The sequence below is a fragment of the Impatiens glandulifera genome, chromosome 9 (genome assembly GCF_907164915.1).
Source record: "Impatiens glandulifera chromosome 9, dImpGla2.1, whole genome shotgun sequence".
NCBI lineage: Eukaryota > Viridiplantae > Streptophyta > Magnoliopsida > Ericales > Balsaminaceae > Impatiens > Impatiens glandulifera.
The window spans coordinates 37028779-37047323 of record NC_061870.1 but is presented as its reverse complement, the minus strand read 5'-3'; the positions used below and the strand labels follow the sequence as shown (position 1 = coordinate 37047323).

Sequence of the window (18545 nt, the reverse complement as noted above, 5' to 3'; positions counted from 1 at the left end):
AACACACAAAATGTTTTATGAAGATCTACAAAGACGACGTTCTGGTTTCTCTCTATCTATTGTGTAGACGATATGAGGATGAGCCTTGAGCTAAAAAGCTTGAAGAACTTAATCGTACATTAAAATGAATTTGTCCTTCTGTAGCTCGACATTTGCCTATTTACTCATGAATTTTGATCTCCAAAGATTCTCTGAGTGTTGCCATCAAAGATTGACGCTTAAGGAATAGTACTATTGCTGATAGATTGCAGCTTGAATAATGGAGAAGAAGATGCTTCTGGTATATATTTTTATTTGAACAAGGATTGCAATTGCTTTGTATCTAAATTTATACAGAATTAGAATTGCAAGACCATTCTAAAATTGCATTCTTCCCATGGGAAGCCATTCCATGGAGAAGCCCTTAATCTTGCCTTACAGATTTTACTGATGAAATTGCAGCAAGGAGTAATTAACCAGCCTCAGATGAGATTTAAGCTTCTAAATAAAAACGACACATTTTTCCAATCACACCTCCATTTGCTTTTGTTATGGGGAAGAGATTTGAGAAACGGGTCAGTTGTTAATTGAAATAATCAACATACATCTGCTTAATAATTCTTTCAATAAGTTACAAAATATGTTCATTAAAAAACTATGCAATGAAACAGAATGTCTATAATAGAAATACCTGCAAACTGAGAATCACTAAACATGTTATAATCCTATTTTCAGTTCATCAAAACGATGTTTGTAGTATATTGTAATAGTAATACAAAGAATCAAGAACGCAAAAATAAAATGGTTCATCAAACATGTACAACAATTGTGAATATCCCTCTTTTCATTTTGCAATATTAATCCACTTCTTAACTCATTACCACCTTCATTCAATGTTTTCCAATTTCTGCTCTTATGTGTATCCTTTCATTATCATCAACTAATCTGCAAAACGATCTATTGCCAGACCAACAACAAGAATACTGCTGTCGACAGGAGCAACGAAATGGTTGAGGCCCTTTCATAAACAGCATGGCTTAGAGGAAGAACTGTGGGAAGCGAACACTCTTCCCCATTGAAAAACACTTTCGTAGGAAACCCATCTCCCGTAACCACATTAATTCCAGGCGTTTGCTTCTTTGTAAACGATATAACCGATTGTTGCTTACCTGGCACACGTGGATTCTTTGTAGGGTCAACCGAATCGGTTTCTGCTACAAGATAGTTGAAGTCCTTCAGCCCCTGCATGAATATGGTATTGTTAACATCTTCCATTGTCGATCCGTTAAAGGAGTACACCTTTTCGAAACCCGGAAATGCTTTTCCCATTTCAACTGCAACGAACCAATCGGCAAAGGGTATGTCTTCCCAGTTGAAGAGGGTTATCCTTGAAGTCCATCCTTTTGTATAGTCTGCGTTTAAATGCCAGTTGATGCTAACACCGCAGTTGTCAGGACAGGGAAGTGGATTGGGCTTGGGGAAGTGTTTGAGATCAGCCCAGGCGAGAGCAAGCGCAGTTCGGTTTTCGAAAGGGACTAAAAGTGCTTGGGAGGGAAGGAGAAGGGCGGGTGAAGTTGTGCTGCATGTCCGACCAGAATTACCCGGGCAGCCACAAGCGCATGTTTTACATGGTATGACTGATTCGTTGTAAAACGCAGAATATGAAACACAGCATCTCGGGCTTACTCCCTTCGGCTGTGTGATGTTGCAGACTACTTGCCAGCTTATCACGGCAGTTGAATTCACCGGAAGACCGCTGGAGTCTGGGAATTCGCTCGGGCTGACACGAACTGGCGGGCCACATTGATAATCGGGATTTAAGGTTCCATTTATCTTCCAATTCTGGGGCGGGGTAATCTGAGACCGGTTCAGATCTGGACTCATTTTAAAGACATTAATCTGGAAAGCTGAAACCGATTTGCTCGAGTCCATTTGGGGCGGTAGGATTGTGCCGTTTCGACAACAAAGAGGTATCTTCCCGATATTTGTGTCGTTGGCTCTATCCAACGGAAGGTCGACAATTGTTGGCCTTCTTTCGCAATTCATGACAGTTGAAAAATCCAAGTCTTTGTAGAACTGACCTTGTTTACCGAATATGCAGGGGGTTGAATCGACCACAGAAGTATGAGCACCTTTCATGGCAAAGATAAACTCATCCACCATCCAATCCCAGCTTAGTTTCCAATAATCCAGACGTCCGAGGGGATTATGGTTCGCAATTGTGACCTGTGCCCAGTAACTTGTTTCGTATGTCCTGAGAACGTCATAGACTATCGTGAGATCGCCCTTTTGCCGGGGAAGGAATCCATTGTCTAAGGTGACGTTTGTTTTGAAATTCACATCTTTGATGCAGCAAACTTCCATTAGTCTCCTTCCTGCAATTAAACTCTCATGAATTTCTTCTTCTTGATTCGATCAAAGAATACAAGTTACTTCTATAAGCTATGGTTAACCATTTCTACTTTGAATTGAAGCAGATCAGGTGAACAATCAAAGTTTCAGAACTTCTTCAAAGATCCACAGTAATAATATAATATGTTTCTCAAATTGATTCTTTGTAGAATGAGTCAGGGATGCTACTTTTGAACTATTCCTCAATGGATGATCTAATCTAATATGATCTTGCTAATTTTCAATCAAGACTCGTTCTAACAATCACAGAATGGAGAAATTTCAATACGATGAATCAATCAGCAATCGTATCTTACGCTTAAATAGAAATCAACAGAAGCAGACAAAGGAGAAGATCAATTAATCGATCAAATGCACATAAAAAAAAGTTTCATCAAGATTAAGATCGATGAACCACATACAAGTTGACTAATATAGGAAGAAAAACCGTACCTTGCATAGTGGGTTTAGGACAGACAAACCCATCATTCACCAGAGATATATTCACCGGCATAGGTATACTGGGTGATGCAACTCCGAATTGGGTTCCAACTAAATTGATCTGAACAGACATCTGGGTCAAGTCACCAGCGGTGTCAATAGCTGTTTTCAGATCAGTTGAAGGAAACCCAGCAAAAACAGTCCCGTTACCGACATTAGCCGGAAAAACAGTCCCGTCAGTGATGACAGCATTAGAAGCAGACACCAACAACTCTTTGTGCTGAAATCCGACAAAGACCTGCCATGATTTAAGCTCATCAAGGCCGTTGTTAAGCACGGTCAAAGTGGATTCAAACCGGTAGGGTTGCGCAGACAGGTTGGATTTGAGGATCGGAGGAATCCTTTCGCCGTCTGTATAGGCATATGACAAGAAGATTCCATTGCAAGAATCAGAGTCCGGCGATGGCGCAGGGGCGACTGGAGGGATAGGGGCGGTAGGGGTTTGAGCTAGAGAAAGGGTAATAATGGATGAGAAGAGGGAAAGGACTAATAAGCCGCCCAGAGAGAACCAAACAGGGGCCATTTTCTGACTACTTTTTCGAACTTCAAACTGTGAAATGTATTAGCGATGGATTGATAAACGATCTAGTTTATTTAAGGAGAGAGAGAGAGATGACCGAGTAATGTAAAGACAGGTGATGATTTCTAGAGAGAGAGTTGGTGAAGAAAAGAAAACGCGGAGTGGAAGGAGATGATGAATGAATGAAAGCTGTCTTTGAGATTTCTTCTATTTGTTTATGCGGAACAACATATTTCCAATGTTGTCCTTCAACTTTCATGGATTCACTTTTTTTTATTATAAACTTTCAATTTCTCCGTTATTCCACGGTCAACACTGATGATGTCGTGTTAACTTGATTAAAACATGTAAACAAAATAATTAATTAATAATAATTGTCATAATTTAATGAAATAATATAAACTAAATAAAACATAAAAATTATAAATTCACATACATTGAGATTTTTTAATAATTAACCATCTAGATTAATTTATGCAGACAATTTGAAAAAGTTTAAAACTGAAGTTGAGATTAACGAATAAATATTATTAAATTTGTTAATATATACTTAATTAAAAAATATTTCACAACATTATTTAATCTAAATCAAACTATAATAAATACGATAAAAAATAATAATTTTTAAATAAATTAAAAATATAAAATAAAAAGGTAACAAATGAGATATTAGGAAAGCCTTATTTTTAGGTGTTGTCTAATTAGTGATTTTTTAAAAAAAAAAAAAATTTAAGATCCATATATCTTAAAATGAAAAAATAAATAATATAATAATAAAATATGATATGAAAAAAATTGTACTCAATAAGTTATCAAAATTATCATTATTTTATAATTGTAATTAATTAAGCTTTTTATATTTGTAATAACTTTTTTTATTTAGAATCTAACCCTTTAAATGGAATTAAATCATTATAGGATTATAAACGATAACAATATTTTTATTAAAATAAAATAAAAAAAAACGTCTCCGGTGACAGGTGAGTAAACCAGGCAATATGATCCATTTTAGTGCAAAACATTGGGTTAAAATCGAGTACACGGTGAAAGTTGAAGGACATATTTATCATTTTACTTTTATTTTATTTTATTTTGTGAAAATAACAAAATAAAAAGGGTCGCATTTGTTTGAATTTTAAAGGACGGCGTGTTTGAATGTGTCCATTTTTTTCTTAAAGTATTTTCCTTTTTAGTTTTTTTTTACAATTAATTATTATAAACATTGCCGTTGAGTTTAAAATGTCCGTTATGTATCTATATAACTTTTATATTATTTTAATCGATTAAAGTGGACAGATAAAAAAAAATACTGTAAACTTTTAATTCAAAATAATAATATTTTATTAAATATTGAAATAGAAGTCAAAATTATATAAATAATCTCACAACTTATCAACAATATTACCAGTTAACTGATTTTTAACAAAAGATAATATATAAAAGATCTATACAAAAGTATTATAATCTTATTAATTTAAGATGACATATTTTTATTTAAACAGACTAATTACATATTAAAAAATGAAATATATGAATGGAATTAATGAGTTATTTATTTGTTATTCATAATATTAATATTTAAATATAAATAAATGAGCATTTTTTATTGTTTTAATTTGTTTTTTATAATAGCATATATATATATATATATATATATATATATGTATTTTATATAATAGGGGAAATGCGTTATGGTGAAGGGTGGGAAACTTGGGGTCAGAGTAGTTCAAATTTTGAAAATAGAAAGAGTCCATCGGAAATATAAATATTTTAATTATTATATATTGGCCAGCCATGTTTCCTTTTTGACGGTCCCACTCTTCGATTTAAAAGAATATGAATTTTACATGTTTGAGCATTTTTATCATGAACTTTATTTCAACTATTTTTTAGATTTAAACTTCAAATATTAATTGCACCGTTGAGATTGTTTGATGTAGTTTATTGCGTTTTATAAAATGAAATCATTATCTCATTTTTCATTTTTTTAATAAATTAATTAAAATATTTTTATTTACTTAAAAACAAATAAAAACTTACCCGCAAGTTCTGCAGCTGTGGCTTTTAAAATAGGCAGATGTTACATTTCAAATAAAGAAATAAGTGGGAAAAATAATTTATGAGAGAATATTGTAGAAATAATTTAATTTGATTTGTTGAAAAATAATAATTTTTTTTTCCTCTATTCTTCCACATTTTTATTGTGTTTTTAAAATATTTTAAAATTTTTAATTTATTTAATAAAAAAAATCCAAATATTTTTTTATTTGTTAATCATTTCGGTGATTTTATCTTTTATTTTATAAATTTACCGATTTTACCAGTTTTGCTCAGTTAATCGGGTTTAACCGAAACCCGGTAATTATTATTTTTAATTAAATATTAAATTGATTAAATGAATTTTTTTCAAAACTCCTGTTTGCGATTGTTCTGTTATGTTACTCTTCATTATTTATTATTTATTGTGTATGTTAAAATATATTATATTATTTTTATATGGTAATATATTTATGAGATATGTTATATATTATATTAGTGTAATAATATAATAGATTTTAAAAGTGTACCTTTATAAGTTAATAATTGTTTTTTAGTTTCTTTACCTTTTTTATATTTATATTTAAATTTACTATATAACTAATTTGTATGAATTTGACCAGCAAAGTATGGATCAGTACGGTTGAATCTTTTTCTAACACAAAAATGAGAAATGAAATCTATGAGTTATTATTTTAATAAAATAATAGTTACCTTGTTTTATTATAATAATATGAAAATTATAATTTCAAATTTATAAAAAAACTATAATATATATATATAAACTATTAAATATTATAATTTATCTAATATTAAAATATATATAAATTATTAAATATAAATATATAATTAAATTATTACCGGTAGAAAATAGTACAATCGAATCGGTTAATCGGAATTGTTAGAACCGATTCACCAATAAACTGATAAAATAAAATTAGTAAACGTTAGGTTCGGTTATCAGTTTTTATTTACCGCTCTAGTTTATAATATTATTTTCAACCAAAAATAACAAATTTTAGTTTGATTTTTTATCGAAGTCGTGTCAGAAAATTCCTGACCTACGTCACCTGCCTCTACATTGACCGAGGTCCATGACCGGTGAGGGTACGATCAAAATGCCTAATTGAAGACCCTAACAAGGTGGTCACGCAACCGAAAGCCTTAGATTTGCGGACCTATCCACACGGTTGGATCGACCAGTGACGGATCTACTAGAGTCTCGCTGATTTTGAAGCTGAAATGTATAATGGAGGTCAGTTAATCAAACTTTGCCTCTCACATTTCCTTTATAATAACCTCATACTTATAAAGTTAAAATATATATTTTTTTTTATTTTATACCAACACTATTTTCTAATATATAAACTAACACTTTCTTTTTAGAAAAATTAATAAAAAAAATTAATTCATAATTATAGTATTCTAATTTCAAATATAATTTTATTAAAGTAATTATTATTAATATTTTATTTTATACGAACAATATTTTCTAAGATACAATATTTATAATAATACATAAATTTTAGTTAATATATTTATATAAGTTAAAATATAAAGAATTTATATATAAAATAATGAAAATCATATATTATTATTATTTTTATATTTTAATTATATATATATATTATTAATTTCAATATAACTAATAATACAAATTATTTATAAAATAAAGATTAAAATAACAATTTATATAAATATAAGGATAAAATAATAATTTATATAAATATAAAGATAAAATATTATTTTATATTTCTTAATTTTAAATTATTTCAACAAATAAATAACAAATAAATGTATTTTTTAGATTTTATTTAGGGGTCTAAGATTGTGACACATATTTATTTTTAGTTATTTATTTTATGTAGGATATAAAATAATAGAGATATTCTATAAACGAATTTGTACTTCTATATTATATGACCAGGGTGAGCCTTCTCAATCAATTAATGAGCTTACTAATGAGTCTAATGTTACTGGTCAAATATACATGATTAGAATATAGAATATCAAAAAATGCATCATTTTATTTTTGGTGTTATCTTTTCAAACCTTTAAATATAGAAAACGTAGATGATACATTTATAGGAGATGTGTACAAAAATTGAAAAAGGGCATTAGAAAGATTCAATCGTCATATGGAAATTTCAAATAGTTGTCATAATGAAGCTAGAATTCAATTTAAATCATTTCAAGATCAAAGACATAGCGTGAGAAACGTTTTATGTACACATGGTCGTGACATAGAAATAAATTATTGCACCCATTTACCGACAATGTTTGATGTAACACGCTTTCTATTGAGACAAAGATTACCTTTTCGAGGATATGATGAGTCAAGTAGTTCATCAAATAAAGGTAATTTTCTTGAATTGATATAGTCAACGTAATGAATAGATTTTGTCTTCTTTTTGTACCGACTCATTGACAAGAATAATTTAGTAATTGTTTTGTAATTATGATTGTTAGTATTTTTATGTAATTACCGAGTAAAATTTTAATTAAAAAATACATTTATTTGATCGCAAAAAAAATATTACGTTACTATGTATTTGACCCCCTCCTACGTTACTATGTATTTGGCCCCCGAAAAAATATTTATGAGTCCGTCACTGCTGTCGACTCATACTACAATCATGCACACAAACCCTTTTCACTAAAATTTGCCGCCCAAATCGGCCCCTCAACTAGTTAAGGGCTATTTATTTTTTATTTAGTGATTTTAAATGCTTTTAATTAATTATACAAATTCTAAAAATAATAAAATCAAATTGCGTAAAAGTTTGATTTTTTTAACAAATTGGTACTAAAAACTAGACTTATGTTTAAGGTTGAATTGGCATATACGTTTTGTGATGAAATAAATAACTAAGGTGTAAAATAATATTTTATAAAATGGTCAAAAGTTTAAAAGTTGAATGTAGAAACTGTATTTGACGAACACGTAAAATATAGCGTTGAACCAATAATAAAATTTCAAAAAATACGTTCGAACGCACGAATTATTTTTCTTTCATAATTTTCAAAGAGTAAAATTATGTGACAATGACTCTAAAAAAATAAAACTATTATAAATCGACAAATTTTAAATGTATATTTTTCTCCTATCATTTAGATTTATCGTTTCAAAAGAAATATAAATTATGTAACGACGACTATCGAATTCAAAATAATCCTTTTAAAAAATTGTCGATTTTATTTTAGACGTTACAGTACTACTAAAAATGTTTTTTTAGGGTAGCCTACAAAGATAAAGTTAATAATAAAAAGGTTAGGTCTCATTAACTCTTTCACAATCTATTCCTAAATTAGTTGCACAGAAGAGGGAGAGCATATTGTGTAACTTCCACTAAGAGTTCCAATAATTCTAAGAGAGGCTTAAAAAATTGGACAAATGCTAATCTAAGTATTAATTATAATAGAGCTATTGGCTTAATCAATGAAATTGTGACCGGTTCTAATCTCACAATTTTATAAAAAGTTAAAGAGTATTATTTTAGGTAAGCTTTTAAATAGTTAAATTTTACGATTTTATATTTAGTAATAATATTTTACAAATATAAATAATATCGATTTTACGTTTTTAAATTAAAAAGAGCTAATTTATATTTATAAATTAAAAAAAAATATTATTTATTCAAATAAATAAATTGACATGATTAATTTTATAAATATAACTTTTATATATTGTCATTTTCTAGTTATTAATTTTAAATTAATTTGATATTTAAATATATATGTTTTTTAAAAATTTTAATATTTAAAATACTTAATTTATATATAACTAATATTTTTAAATTAAACTTTACAATTTTAATTAACTCTCAATTTTGGAGTTTAAGTTGTCTTTTTATTCTTCTAATTTCTCAACTCTCAAGGCTTTGTTGTTCTTCGTCATTTGTTGGGCTATTTAATCAAGCCCAGTCTTTATCATCCAGCCAGTAGGCCCAGTAACTTAAATTTTGTTTATAATATAGAAAACTTATGTTAATTGGCCATTTTTTTAGTTACTCCACCGTGTTGGATTCGGTGTGGTTCTAACTTCTAAGTGGTTGATATTTGTTGTAAATTTAATTACTCACTAATGTGATAATCCATATACAGTTCTTATTTTAGAGTTTATATTTTAATGGGTTTGGACTTTGTACAATATTATATTAGTATATTTTAATTAATATACTAATTATATATATTATATAAATAATAAATATATAGAGAAGGTGTAAAATTATTATTTTTAATAAATTATTTGGAAATTTTAATTAAAAAGTAAGGTGTAAATATTTTTAAAGTTTAATATAAAATTATTTATTAAAATTTTATATTGAGAAAAACGTATAAAATTTTTAAAAATTAAATTAAGAAATATGAAGAGAAGTAAAAATAATAATAGAAAGAAGAGAGACAAATAATCAAATAAATAAATTTGTTTTTATTTATATAGCCAATTAAGTTTTAAAAAAATTGTTATATATATATTTAATATAATAAAATAATTGATACAAATCAAATTATCATTTTATATATATATAATAGTTAGAAAGGAAAACAAGTTTAGTGGTTAATTATTAATTTATTGATTTTTAAATATATATTTTTTATAAATATAAATTATTTTATAACTAAAAATATCATTATAAATTTACAATCCATAATCGAACTCTTAGAGCATATTATATTATATATATTTTATAAGATCGGATCTCATTTTTAAAAGAGTATAATCATACTATCTTAAAAAATACATATACTTTTATTTATTTTAGAAAAAATGAAATCCAAAATAAGTTGTTATAGACTATTGAGTTTTGTCTGTTTTTGAATAATTTTAAATTTGACTATATAAATAGATTATATTGAATCAAAATTAAAAATCATATATCAGACCAGTATAAATATATTGTTTGATAAATTTTTGATATGTTGTACATTTAATAATTCTATATAAATTTTAAACAAATTTTTTAAAAAATAGATAATTAAATAAAATTATGTATAAAACACTCATATAATAACACATTCAAACAAAATAACAAAGAAAAATAATATCAAGTTTGTATATCTGTATAATTTTATATATTCGAGTGTAAATTGAACTTGTTCAATTATTTAAATATATAATAATAATAATATTAAAATCTTGTATCAATATATCGGTAAGTGTGTAAGACTATTTGGTAAAATTCAATGATCACCTCTACCATTTATCAGTGAATAAAGAGGCCCATTGAGAAATAATCTGATAAACATTATAGCATGGGCTGGATTTGCCTTTATATATTTGCTACTTTATATCATTCTATTATTTATTTTTGAAAAGTTAATTGCAGTGTATCATTATTCATTCCAATTATTTGTTATCAAATCAAGAATTACTACAAATAACCTCTGATATTGGGTCTTTAGAATAATGCTTTACAATTCAATTTAGCTCATTTTTGGAGAGATGGAGCAAATCAGCACAAAAACGGGTCAGGAGTTTCAGGTGCGGGTCCTACCCTCAACCCAATTATGGGTCATGAGTTGTTGTTACTGACAAAATCTTTGGTTTCTAGTGGAGCACATGATTCTTTTTTTTTTTTTTTAAATATAATTATTGTAATGAATGTGCTTCCAATTACATGGCTTATTAATTATTATTCAATCACTAAATTATTAAATTGTTTATTCTTCAACTACATATTAAATTGTTTTTATTTATATAATTTATAAATTTTAGATCATTTATTATTATTATTATATCCAAATTATTTTATCAAAAACTAGAACTTTTAATCTACTCTACTGTAATGCATTTGGTAATTTAAAATGCTAACATTTTTTTTATATTAAAAGTAAACAATTAAATAAAAATTATTTACTTTAGGGAATCTTCAAGAAAGTCAATATTTACTGTTGACTTGACAATATTGTTATTAAACACCCTTACAAACCAAACAATGATGTGTATATCATGAGCTTGTCCATGAAAATCAAATTTACCTTATTTTTGTAAGTGAAAATATTTAAAAATAAAAAATATTTGGTATAATATAAAAAATAGAGAAATTTCACATAAGATAGGGTTGTGTGAGGTAGTTATTTGGGTTTTAAATCATGTTAAATGAAAAATAAGTTATTTTTTAATTTTTTATAATTATTATAATATTATTTTGTATTTAAATTTTATATAAATATTTTAATATTCTGGTTATTTAATTAAATGATTCGATAAAAAATTGTTTCCGAGTTTTTGGTAAAAAATTCCAAATACTCTAACAATCTCAACTTATTTAAATAAAATAAATATTTTTTTTTATATAATTTGTACAAATATGAAAGTCAATATTTTATTATATAAAATGAAACTAAAATTTGAAGAATTGGAATATAATAGAAATTTTCAAATACATTTTTGTAATTTAAATATTACAAAATCAATGTTGCTATAAAAAGTATGTTAAAGTTTTAATTTATTTTATTGACCATTTTTAAATTATAAAAAAAATATTATAAAACAGATAGCCAAACATTTATTTTTTAAAATTATAATACAGAGCAACAAGTTGCAACATTAATGGAAATTTAAATAAAAAAAACAACCTTTAAAGGCCAAATATCAAAGTATATATCAATTGTGAAACAAACACACTGATTTCATTGGACATAATAAGATAGGGTAAGGGCCTTCATAATAAACACTAATAACTTGTTAGTAACAAATATCAATTTAAAACAAGTTTAGAAAGCATTGGTTAGCAACGAATATTAATTTAAAACAAGTTTAGAAAGCACTGGGTCATGAAAAAAAGTCTTTTATGTTCCAAATCCAATTTATTTATTAAGAATTAATGTGACATTTCACGTAACTTATTATAACAAATATCATCTTAAATATATAGTTTATTTTATTTTTATTCACACCTCTCTTAAATTTTATTTTAAAATTCAAAAAAAAAAAAAAATTTATTTTCATTACACCTCAATTCATCATTTTAACTTTTATTTAAATAACAAAATTTTATTTCTCTCTCATCTTTTTCACCTTTATTTTTTACTTTTTTTTTATTTATTCTAACATTTTTTTTCAACTCTATAATAAAAATTTTAAATTATTTATTATTTTATAAAATTATATTTTTATTTTTCAACTTATATAATTTTATAAAAATTTAATTGGGTAATGAGATATAAAAAGATATCTATCAGGGTGGGTTAGTAAAATGATAATCGTTTTAGAATGAGTACTTCACCACCAACAGAATCAAAGACATCCAAAGAGATTTCAGATAAAAACACACCAACAATAAAACTCAATTTATTTAAAATCGAATAAATTTAATGTTTTGATACGAGAGAATAAATATCATTGTATAAATTCTGTAAAAATGATTACCAAATAATTCAATATGGAATTTGATTATAATGTAAAGAATTATGTAGTAAACTTAATAACCTATGTCTTCAAATTCATTATTTTTTATGTAAAGTTATTTTTTCAAAACTTTATAATATTTTATTAACCAACTAATTTTAGTAATTTACATATGATAAAAATCCCATTTTAGGGCAATTTGGTCCTTTTTAATAAGATAGAATAACAAACAGAATATTATTAATGCTAATATAAATTTGAAGCCGTTGAGCACAAAATTAACTCGAAGATGAGAGTACAATTTTCTTAATTTTTCCTTTTTTTTTGTGGGGTTTCACTCTCACTCTCTCTCTATCACTCATTCATTCATTGATGACTAAACTAGGGGAAGGGGAGATGATGATGACCATTATTAGGTCCATAACTAAAACTAGTAGTCATTATCTAAATGCTCAAAAATAAACAGATCCACAGGAGAGCGCCATTAACAGTACGGCCGCCTGCTCTACCTCTCCCAGCTTCCGACGCAGCTTGTCCACCGTCGATCTCGATCTCTGCCACGATACTCCACTACCTAGCGCCAACAGCCTCCTCTTCATCGGATCATCATCATCCTCTCCATATTTGCTTTTCTTCGATTTCTTCTCCTCACCAACTGATCCTTTATTCAGACCTAAAAGAGCTCTTCTCTTCTTCCTACTCCTGATTCCACACGCATTGCACAATGACTGCAATAATAAACACATTATAACATCAGCAGCAGCAGCAGTTATGATGATGACATTTCAGTATTATATATATATCCTAATCTAAATCGGACCGACCTTAGGTCCGGCTGGTCCGCCTCTCCATAGCGGTGTTTTGGATGTACCGCAATCCACACATATCTTCACACGGCTTCCGTCTGACAAATCTCCGCAATCCATCGCCGTACCGTCCATACTTATCTTTCAAATCATCAAATCAGTACGTACTACTCAACGATTAACATTTCATCAGACGAAATAGAGATCAAGAGATTTATAAAGCAAAATACCTTGTGTTAAGTCACTTGATTACACCGATCCACCACTTAGATTACCTATTTTAAAGATCTGATCACGAACTAGTGAAACATGATCGGATGCGGATGTTGACAGTGAAAGATCAAGACGAAGAACAGTGATAGATATCGAATGAGATCAGAGCAAAACACGATATGATCCGTTGAGCAGAGGACGGCGCGATCAAGGTTCTACTAATAATATATGTAATGATTTCAAGCCAAGAAGAACAAGAAGCTATGAATGCAGCCGGAGAGAGAAGATTTGATTTGATGATAGTAGCAGTAACAGTAGAGAGAGAAACTAGAGAGAGAAGATGAAAGGTGAGTGACTGACTGTTGAGAGAGAAATAGCGAAAGCAAATAAACCGACACCCAATTTCAAAACACTTTATAACGGAGCCTTCAAAACCCTAGCTGCAACCCTATCGTTAAATTACTAAACTACCCTTCTGTTTTCCCTTCCTTATTTTGGGCTATCAACAATACACCCGCCAAAACAAACCCCAGAAAATAAAAAATAAAAAATAAAAAATAAAAAAATAATTAATCACAGCCAGCCAGCCGTAACTCTGAAGAAGGAAGCTAGGTCAAAAATAATGTGATTAACAAGCATCCGACGGTCAATATTGTGCTAGAAGATCTAGTTAAAATATACTATATGCACGTGCTTAGAAATTATAATCTAATATAAAATCTTTGTTCTTCTATAACAATAAATAAGTACACAATTAATTCAATCTCTCAATAAATGATTTGTTTTCATTTGTTCATAGTCTCTCTATATATTATTACAATCAATTCATTTTTCCTCTTTGGAATATACAAATAGGTAAGACTGTTAGTTTGCCATTTCTGTGTGTTAATGACCATGGGATTAATCTCTATCATGGTATCAGAGTAAAGATCCTCTCAAGATCATCAATCGAATTTTTTTTCTCTTCCTCCCACCTTGCTGCCTCACGCACAAACTTCTAATGTCTGTCCCACCTACTAATTCAGACTCCTCCTCCAATCAAAGTCAGACGCCCACCACCATGTCTGTTTCTCAATACCACTCTGCTTTCTCTGTTAACAATCTCCGCTCCATAATTCCTATCACCCTAGAGATGGGTAGCGAGGAATATCTCTCTTGGGCAGACCTTCTCGAAAACCACTGCTTGATTCACAATGTTTACGAACATCTCAAACCAAAAACTCCCAACGCCTCCGAAACACCTTCAACATCTTCCGAGACCGACTCTCTTCTGTGGAAACGCCTTGACGCCCTTGTCAAGCAATGGATATTTGGAACAATATCCAAGGATCTACTAAACACGATCCAAAAACCTGGTATGACGGCTGCTCAGGCTTGGGAACGTTTAGCGAATATATTTCAAGATAACACAGGTTCTCGCGCTATGTATCTTGAAAATAGGTTTTCTCAAATTCGTCTCAATGATTTCCCAAACATGAGTGCTTATTGCACTGAATTGAAGATGATTGCGGATCAACTTGCTAATGTTGATTGCCCCGTTTCTGAAAATCGACTGGTGTTGCGTCTACTTGGGGGTTTGAATGAAAACTACGAAACAATCGCCACCATAATAGGTCAAAAGAAGCCTCTCCCATCTTTCTACGATGCTAGATCTGATTTGCTCCTTGTTGAAACAAGGAAGGATGAATTCGTCCACACAAACACCTCTTTTATTGCCTCGGACGATCGTAGCCAAGGCCGCGGAAACAACTCTAGCCAATCAGCCCGTGCTACCGGCCAGCAGCAGCAGCAGGGCACCTCTAGCGCGCAGGAACAGGCCGGCCAGGGCCGAGGACGCAGCCAGCGCGGCAGAGGACGCGGTCGCAACACCAGCCGCACATACCACCAGCAGCAGCAATTCTGGGCACCTCCTGGCCAACAGCAATGGGCACAGTGGGCGCCTGCGGGCTGGACAGCACCCCCTTGTCCCTACCCGACACAACAGATCTGGCCGCAGCAGCAAAGCGCCCCCTGGCACGCATCTGGTCAACAGCAACAAGGCGCCTCCTGGCGCGGTTCTGGCTATCAGCAGCAACACACTCGGACAGCAGGAGCAGGCGTACTCGGTTCTCGGCCACAGCAGGCCTACATGGCTGAGACGAGCCAGCAGCAGCCCCAAAGTTACGTTGCAACCGATATCAATCAGGCGATGCACACTTTATCCCTTACTCCGCCTGACGATACTTGGTACATGGATTCGGGAGCAACTTCACACATGACACCCAACTCAGGTAGTCTCTCGCCTTATTCTAATTTAAATTGTGTTAAAAATATCATTGTTGGGAGTGGACAGGAAATCCCGATTCGCGGTATTGGTAAAACTAACTTAAAACCACCCTTACCACCCTTACTTCTGAACAATGTTCTACATGCTCCCAAACTCATTAAAAATCTTATATCTATTCGTCGGTTTACTCGTGATAACAACGTCTCTGTAGAATTTGACTCACTTGGTTTTTCTGTAAAGGATTTCCAGACGGGGAAGGTTATCATGAGGAACAATAGCTCGGGGGATCTCTACCCACTCTCTCTGTCGAGCCAAAGCCAAAAACCCCCAACTAATTCTTCGTTTACTGCAATTTCGTCAAATTTATGGCATAATAGATTAGGACACCCCGGTGTCGATATTTTGCATTCTCTCAATAAATCAAATTCTATTTCTTGTAAGCCCGTTTTAGGGTCTAAACTCTGTGAGTCTTGCATCTTTGGTAAACAAGTTAAGTTACCATTTACCAATTCTGTCTCTTATACTACTTCCCCATTCGATATTATTCATAGTGATTTGTGGACGTCGCCTGTGCTAAGTACAAATGGACATAAATACTATATTCTGTTTCTTGATGATTACACAAATTTCCTTTGGACTTTTCCAATTGGAAACAAATCCCAAGTATTCTCCGTCTTCTCTACACTTCAAAATCAAATTCAAACACAATTTCAAAAGCCCATTAAAACAATCCAATGTGACAACGGAACTGAATATAACAACAGTCAATTTCGTACATTTTGTGACAAAAATGGTCTACAATTTCGCCTCTCTTGCCCCTATACTTCTCCTCAAAATGGTAAAGCAGAAAGAAAAATACGCACCATAAATAACATGATTCGAACATTGCTTACTCATGCTTCTCTCCCGTTAAATTTTTGGCATCACGCCCTCGAAATGACCACTTATCTCCTAAATATTCTTCCAAATAAACAAATTCGAAATTTCTCACCCACTCAACTTCTATATAACCGAACTCCTTCTTACTCTCACCTAAAAATTTTCGGTTGTCTTTGCTATCCTCTTCTTCCTCCAACCACTATTCACAAACTTCATAAACGCTCTACCCCTTGTGTCTTTTTAGGATACCCCTCTAATCATCGCGGCTACAAATGCTACGACCCAGCCTCAAAAAGATTTATCATCTCTCGTCACGTCATTTTTGACGAAACAAAATTTCCCTTTTCTCTTGTCCAAAACCCAAACTCAACTCACCCATCTCAATCCGAACCAATAACCATCCCAATACACATCCAAACCCCGCCCATCACCGAGTCCATTTCCCCACCAAACAACACTCCATTACCGAGCCCATTATCAACTCAACACACTCCACCAAACCCACCATCACCCATCACCACTTCACCAGGCCCAAACCCAAACACGACCAGCCCGTCCACAAGACCAAACCGTCCAAATCATTCACCAACCATCATCAATCCAACACGGACAATACGAACCCGCGCAATGGATGGGATTGTCTGTCCAAAACGCATTTTCAATCTAAACACACTCACATCTCCATCGCCTATTCCCAAAAACCCAAAGTTAGCTTTATCAGACCCGAATTGGAAAGCCGCCATGGACGATGAGTTTAACGCTTTAATTAGTAATAAGACTTGGGACTTGGTTCCGCGTCCTCAGGGTGTTGATATTATACGATGCATGTGGATTTTTAAGCATAAAACTAACTCTGACGGCTCTTTTGAGAGGCATAAAGCCCGTCTTGTTGGTGATGGCAGGTCTCAGCAGATTGGAATCAATTGTGAAGAAACCTTTAGTCCTGTTGTCAAACCAGCCACCATACGAACTGTTCTGAGCATTGCTTTATCGAAGTCTTGGTCCATTCACCAAATGGACGTCAAGAATGCATTTTTACATGGTAATCTCAACGAAACAGTTTACATGCATCAGCCTTTCGGTTTTAGAGACAAAATCTTTCCCGACCATGTTTGTTTATTGCGCAAATCTTTATACGGCTTAAAACAAGCTCCTCGTGCTTGGTATCAAAGGTTTGCAGATTTTGTCTCTACAATCGGTTTTACACACAGCACGACTGATCATTCGCTTTTTATCTATCAACATGGGTCCGAAATTGCCTATCTACTCTTGTATGTTGATGACATTATCATTACGGCTTCGTCTGATCAGTTACGTCAGACTCTCATGAAAAGCTTAGGCGCAGAATTTGCTATGAAGGATTTAGGTAAATTAAGCTATTTCTTGGGAGTTGCTGTATCGTATACTAAGGATGGACCTTGTCTTAGTCAGAAGAAATATGCTGAAGAAATTATTGATCGTGCTGGAATGTCTACTTGCAAATCAACACAAACGCCGGTCGATACAAATGGCAAACTTGGAAAATCAACTAGTCCACCAGTCTCTGACCCCACTCATTACAGAAGTTTAGCCGGAGCACTACAGTATCTTACTTTCACA

General features: G+C 31.1%; 2 protein-coding genes across 3 annotated transcripts; both read right to left on the bottom strand.

Annotated features, from left to right (window-relative positions):
* Nucleotides 1–684: 684 nt before the first annotated feature.
* Nucleotides 685–3549, bottom strand: LOC124914196 (COBRA-like protein 7). The gene is made up of 2 exons (XM_047454695.1): nucleotides 2824–3549; nucleotides 685–2354 (listed from the first exon to the last, which is right to left on the bottom strand). The coding sequence occupies exons 1-2, from the start codon at nucleotides 3392–3394 to the stop codon at nucleotides 937–939; spliced, it is 1989 nt and encodes a 662-aa protein (XP_047310651.1). The 5' UTR covers nucleotides 3395–3549; the 3' UTR covers nucleotides 685–936.
* A 9452-nt stretch (nucleotides 3550–13001) lies between these two features.
* Nucleotides 13002–14204, bottom strand: LOC124915184 (GATA transcription factor 16-like). 2 transcript variants are annotated; one of them, XM_047455854.1, is made up of 3 exons: nucleotides 13819–14204; nucleotides 13607–13729; nucleotides 13002–13510 (listed from the first exon to the last, which is right to left on the bottom strand). In XM_047455854.1, the coding sequence occupies exons 2-3, from the start codon at nucleotides 13721–13723 to the stop codon at nucleotides 13235–13237; spliced, it is 393 nt and encodes a 130-aa protein (XP_047311810.1). In that variant the 5' UTR covers nucleotides 13724–13729; nucleotides 13819–14204; the 3' UTR covers nucleotides 13002–13234. The 2 variants fall into 2 exon arrangements, with proteins under 2 accessions (XP_047311810.1, XP_047311811.1); XM_047455855.1 differs by having other exon boundaries at nucleotides 13607–13724.
* Nucleotides 14205–18545: the final 4341 nt, after the last annotated feature.

Bases quoted from the DNA above. Each gene is read 5' to 3' on its own strand.
- LOC124914196 (XM_047454695.1), bottom strand. From the start codon at position 3,394: ATGGCCCCTGTTTGGTTCTCTCTGGGCGGCTTATTAGTCCTTTCCCTC. The intron at 2,355-2,823 runs GTACGGTTTTTC...GTTTAATTGCAG, and splicing joins TCCTAAACCCACTATGCAAG to GAAGGAGACTAATGGAAGTT.
- LOC124915184 (XM_047455854.1), bottom strand. From the start codon at position 13,723: ATGGACGGTACGGCGATGGATTGCGGAGATTTGTCAGACGGAAGCCGT. The intron at 13,511-13,606 runs GTCGGTCCGATT...TTATTATTGCAG, and splicing joins GCGGACCAGCCGGACCTAAG to TCATTGTGCAATGCGTGTGG.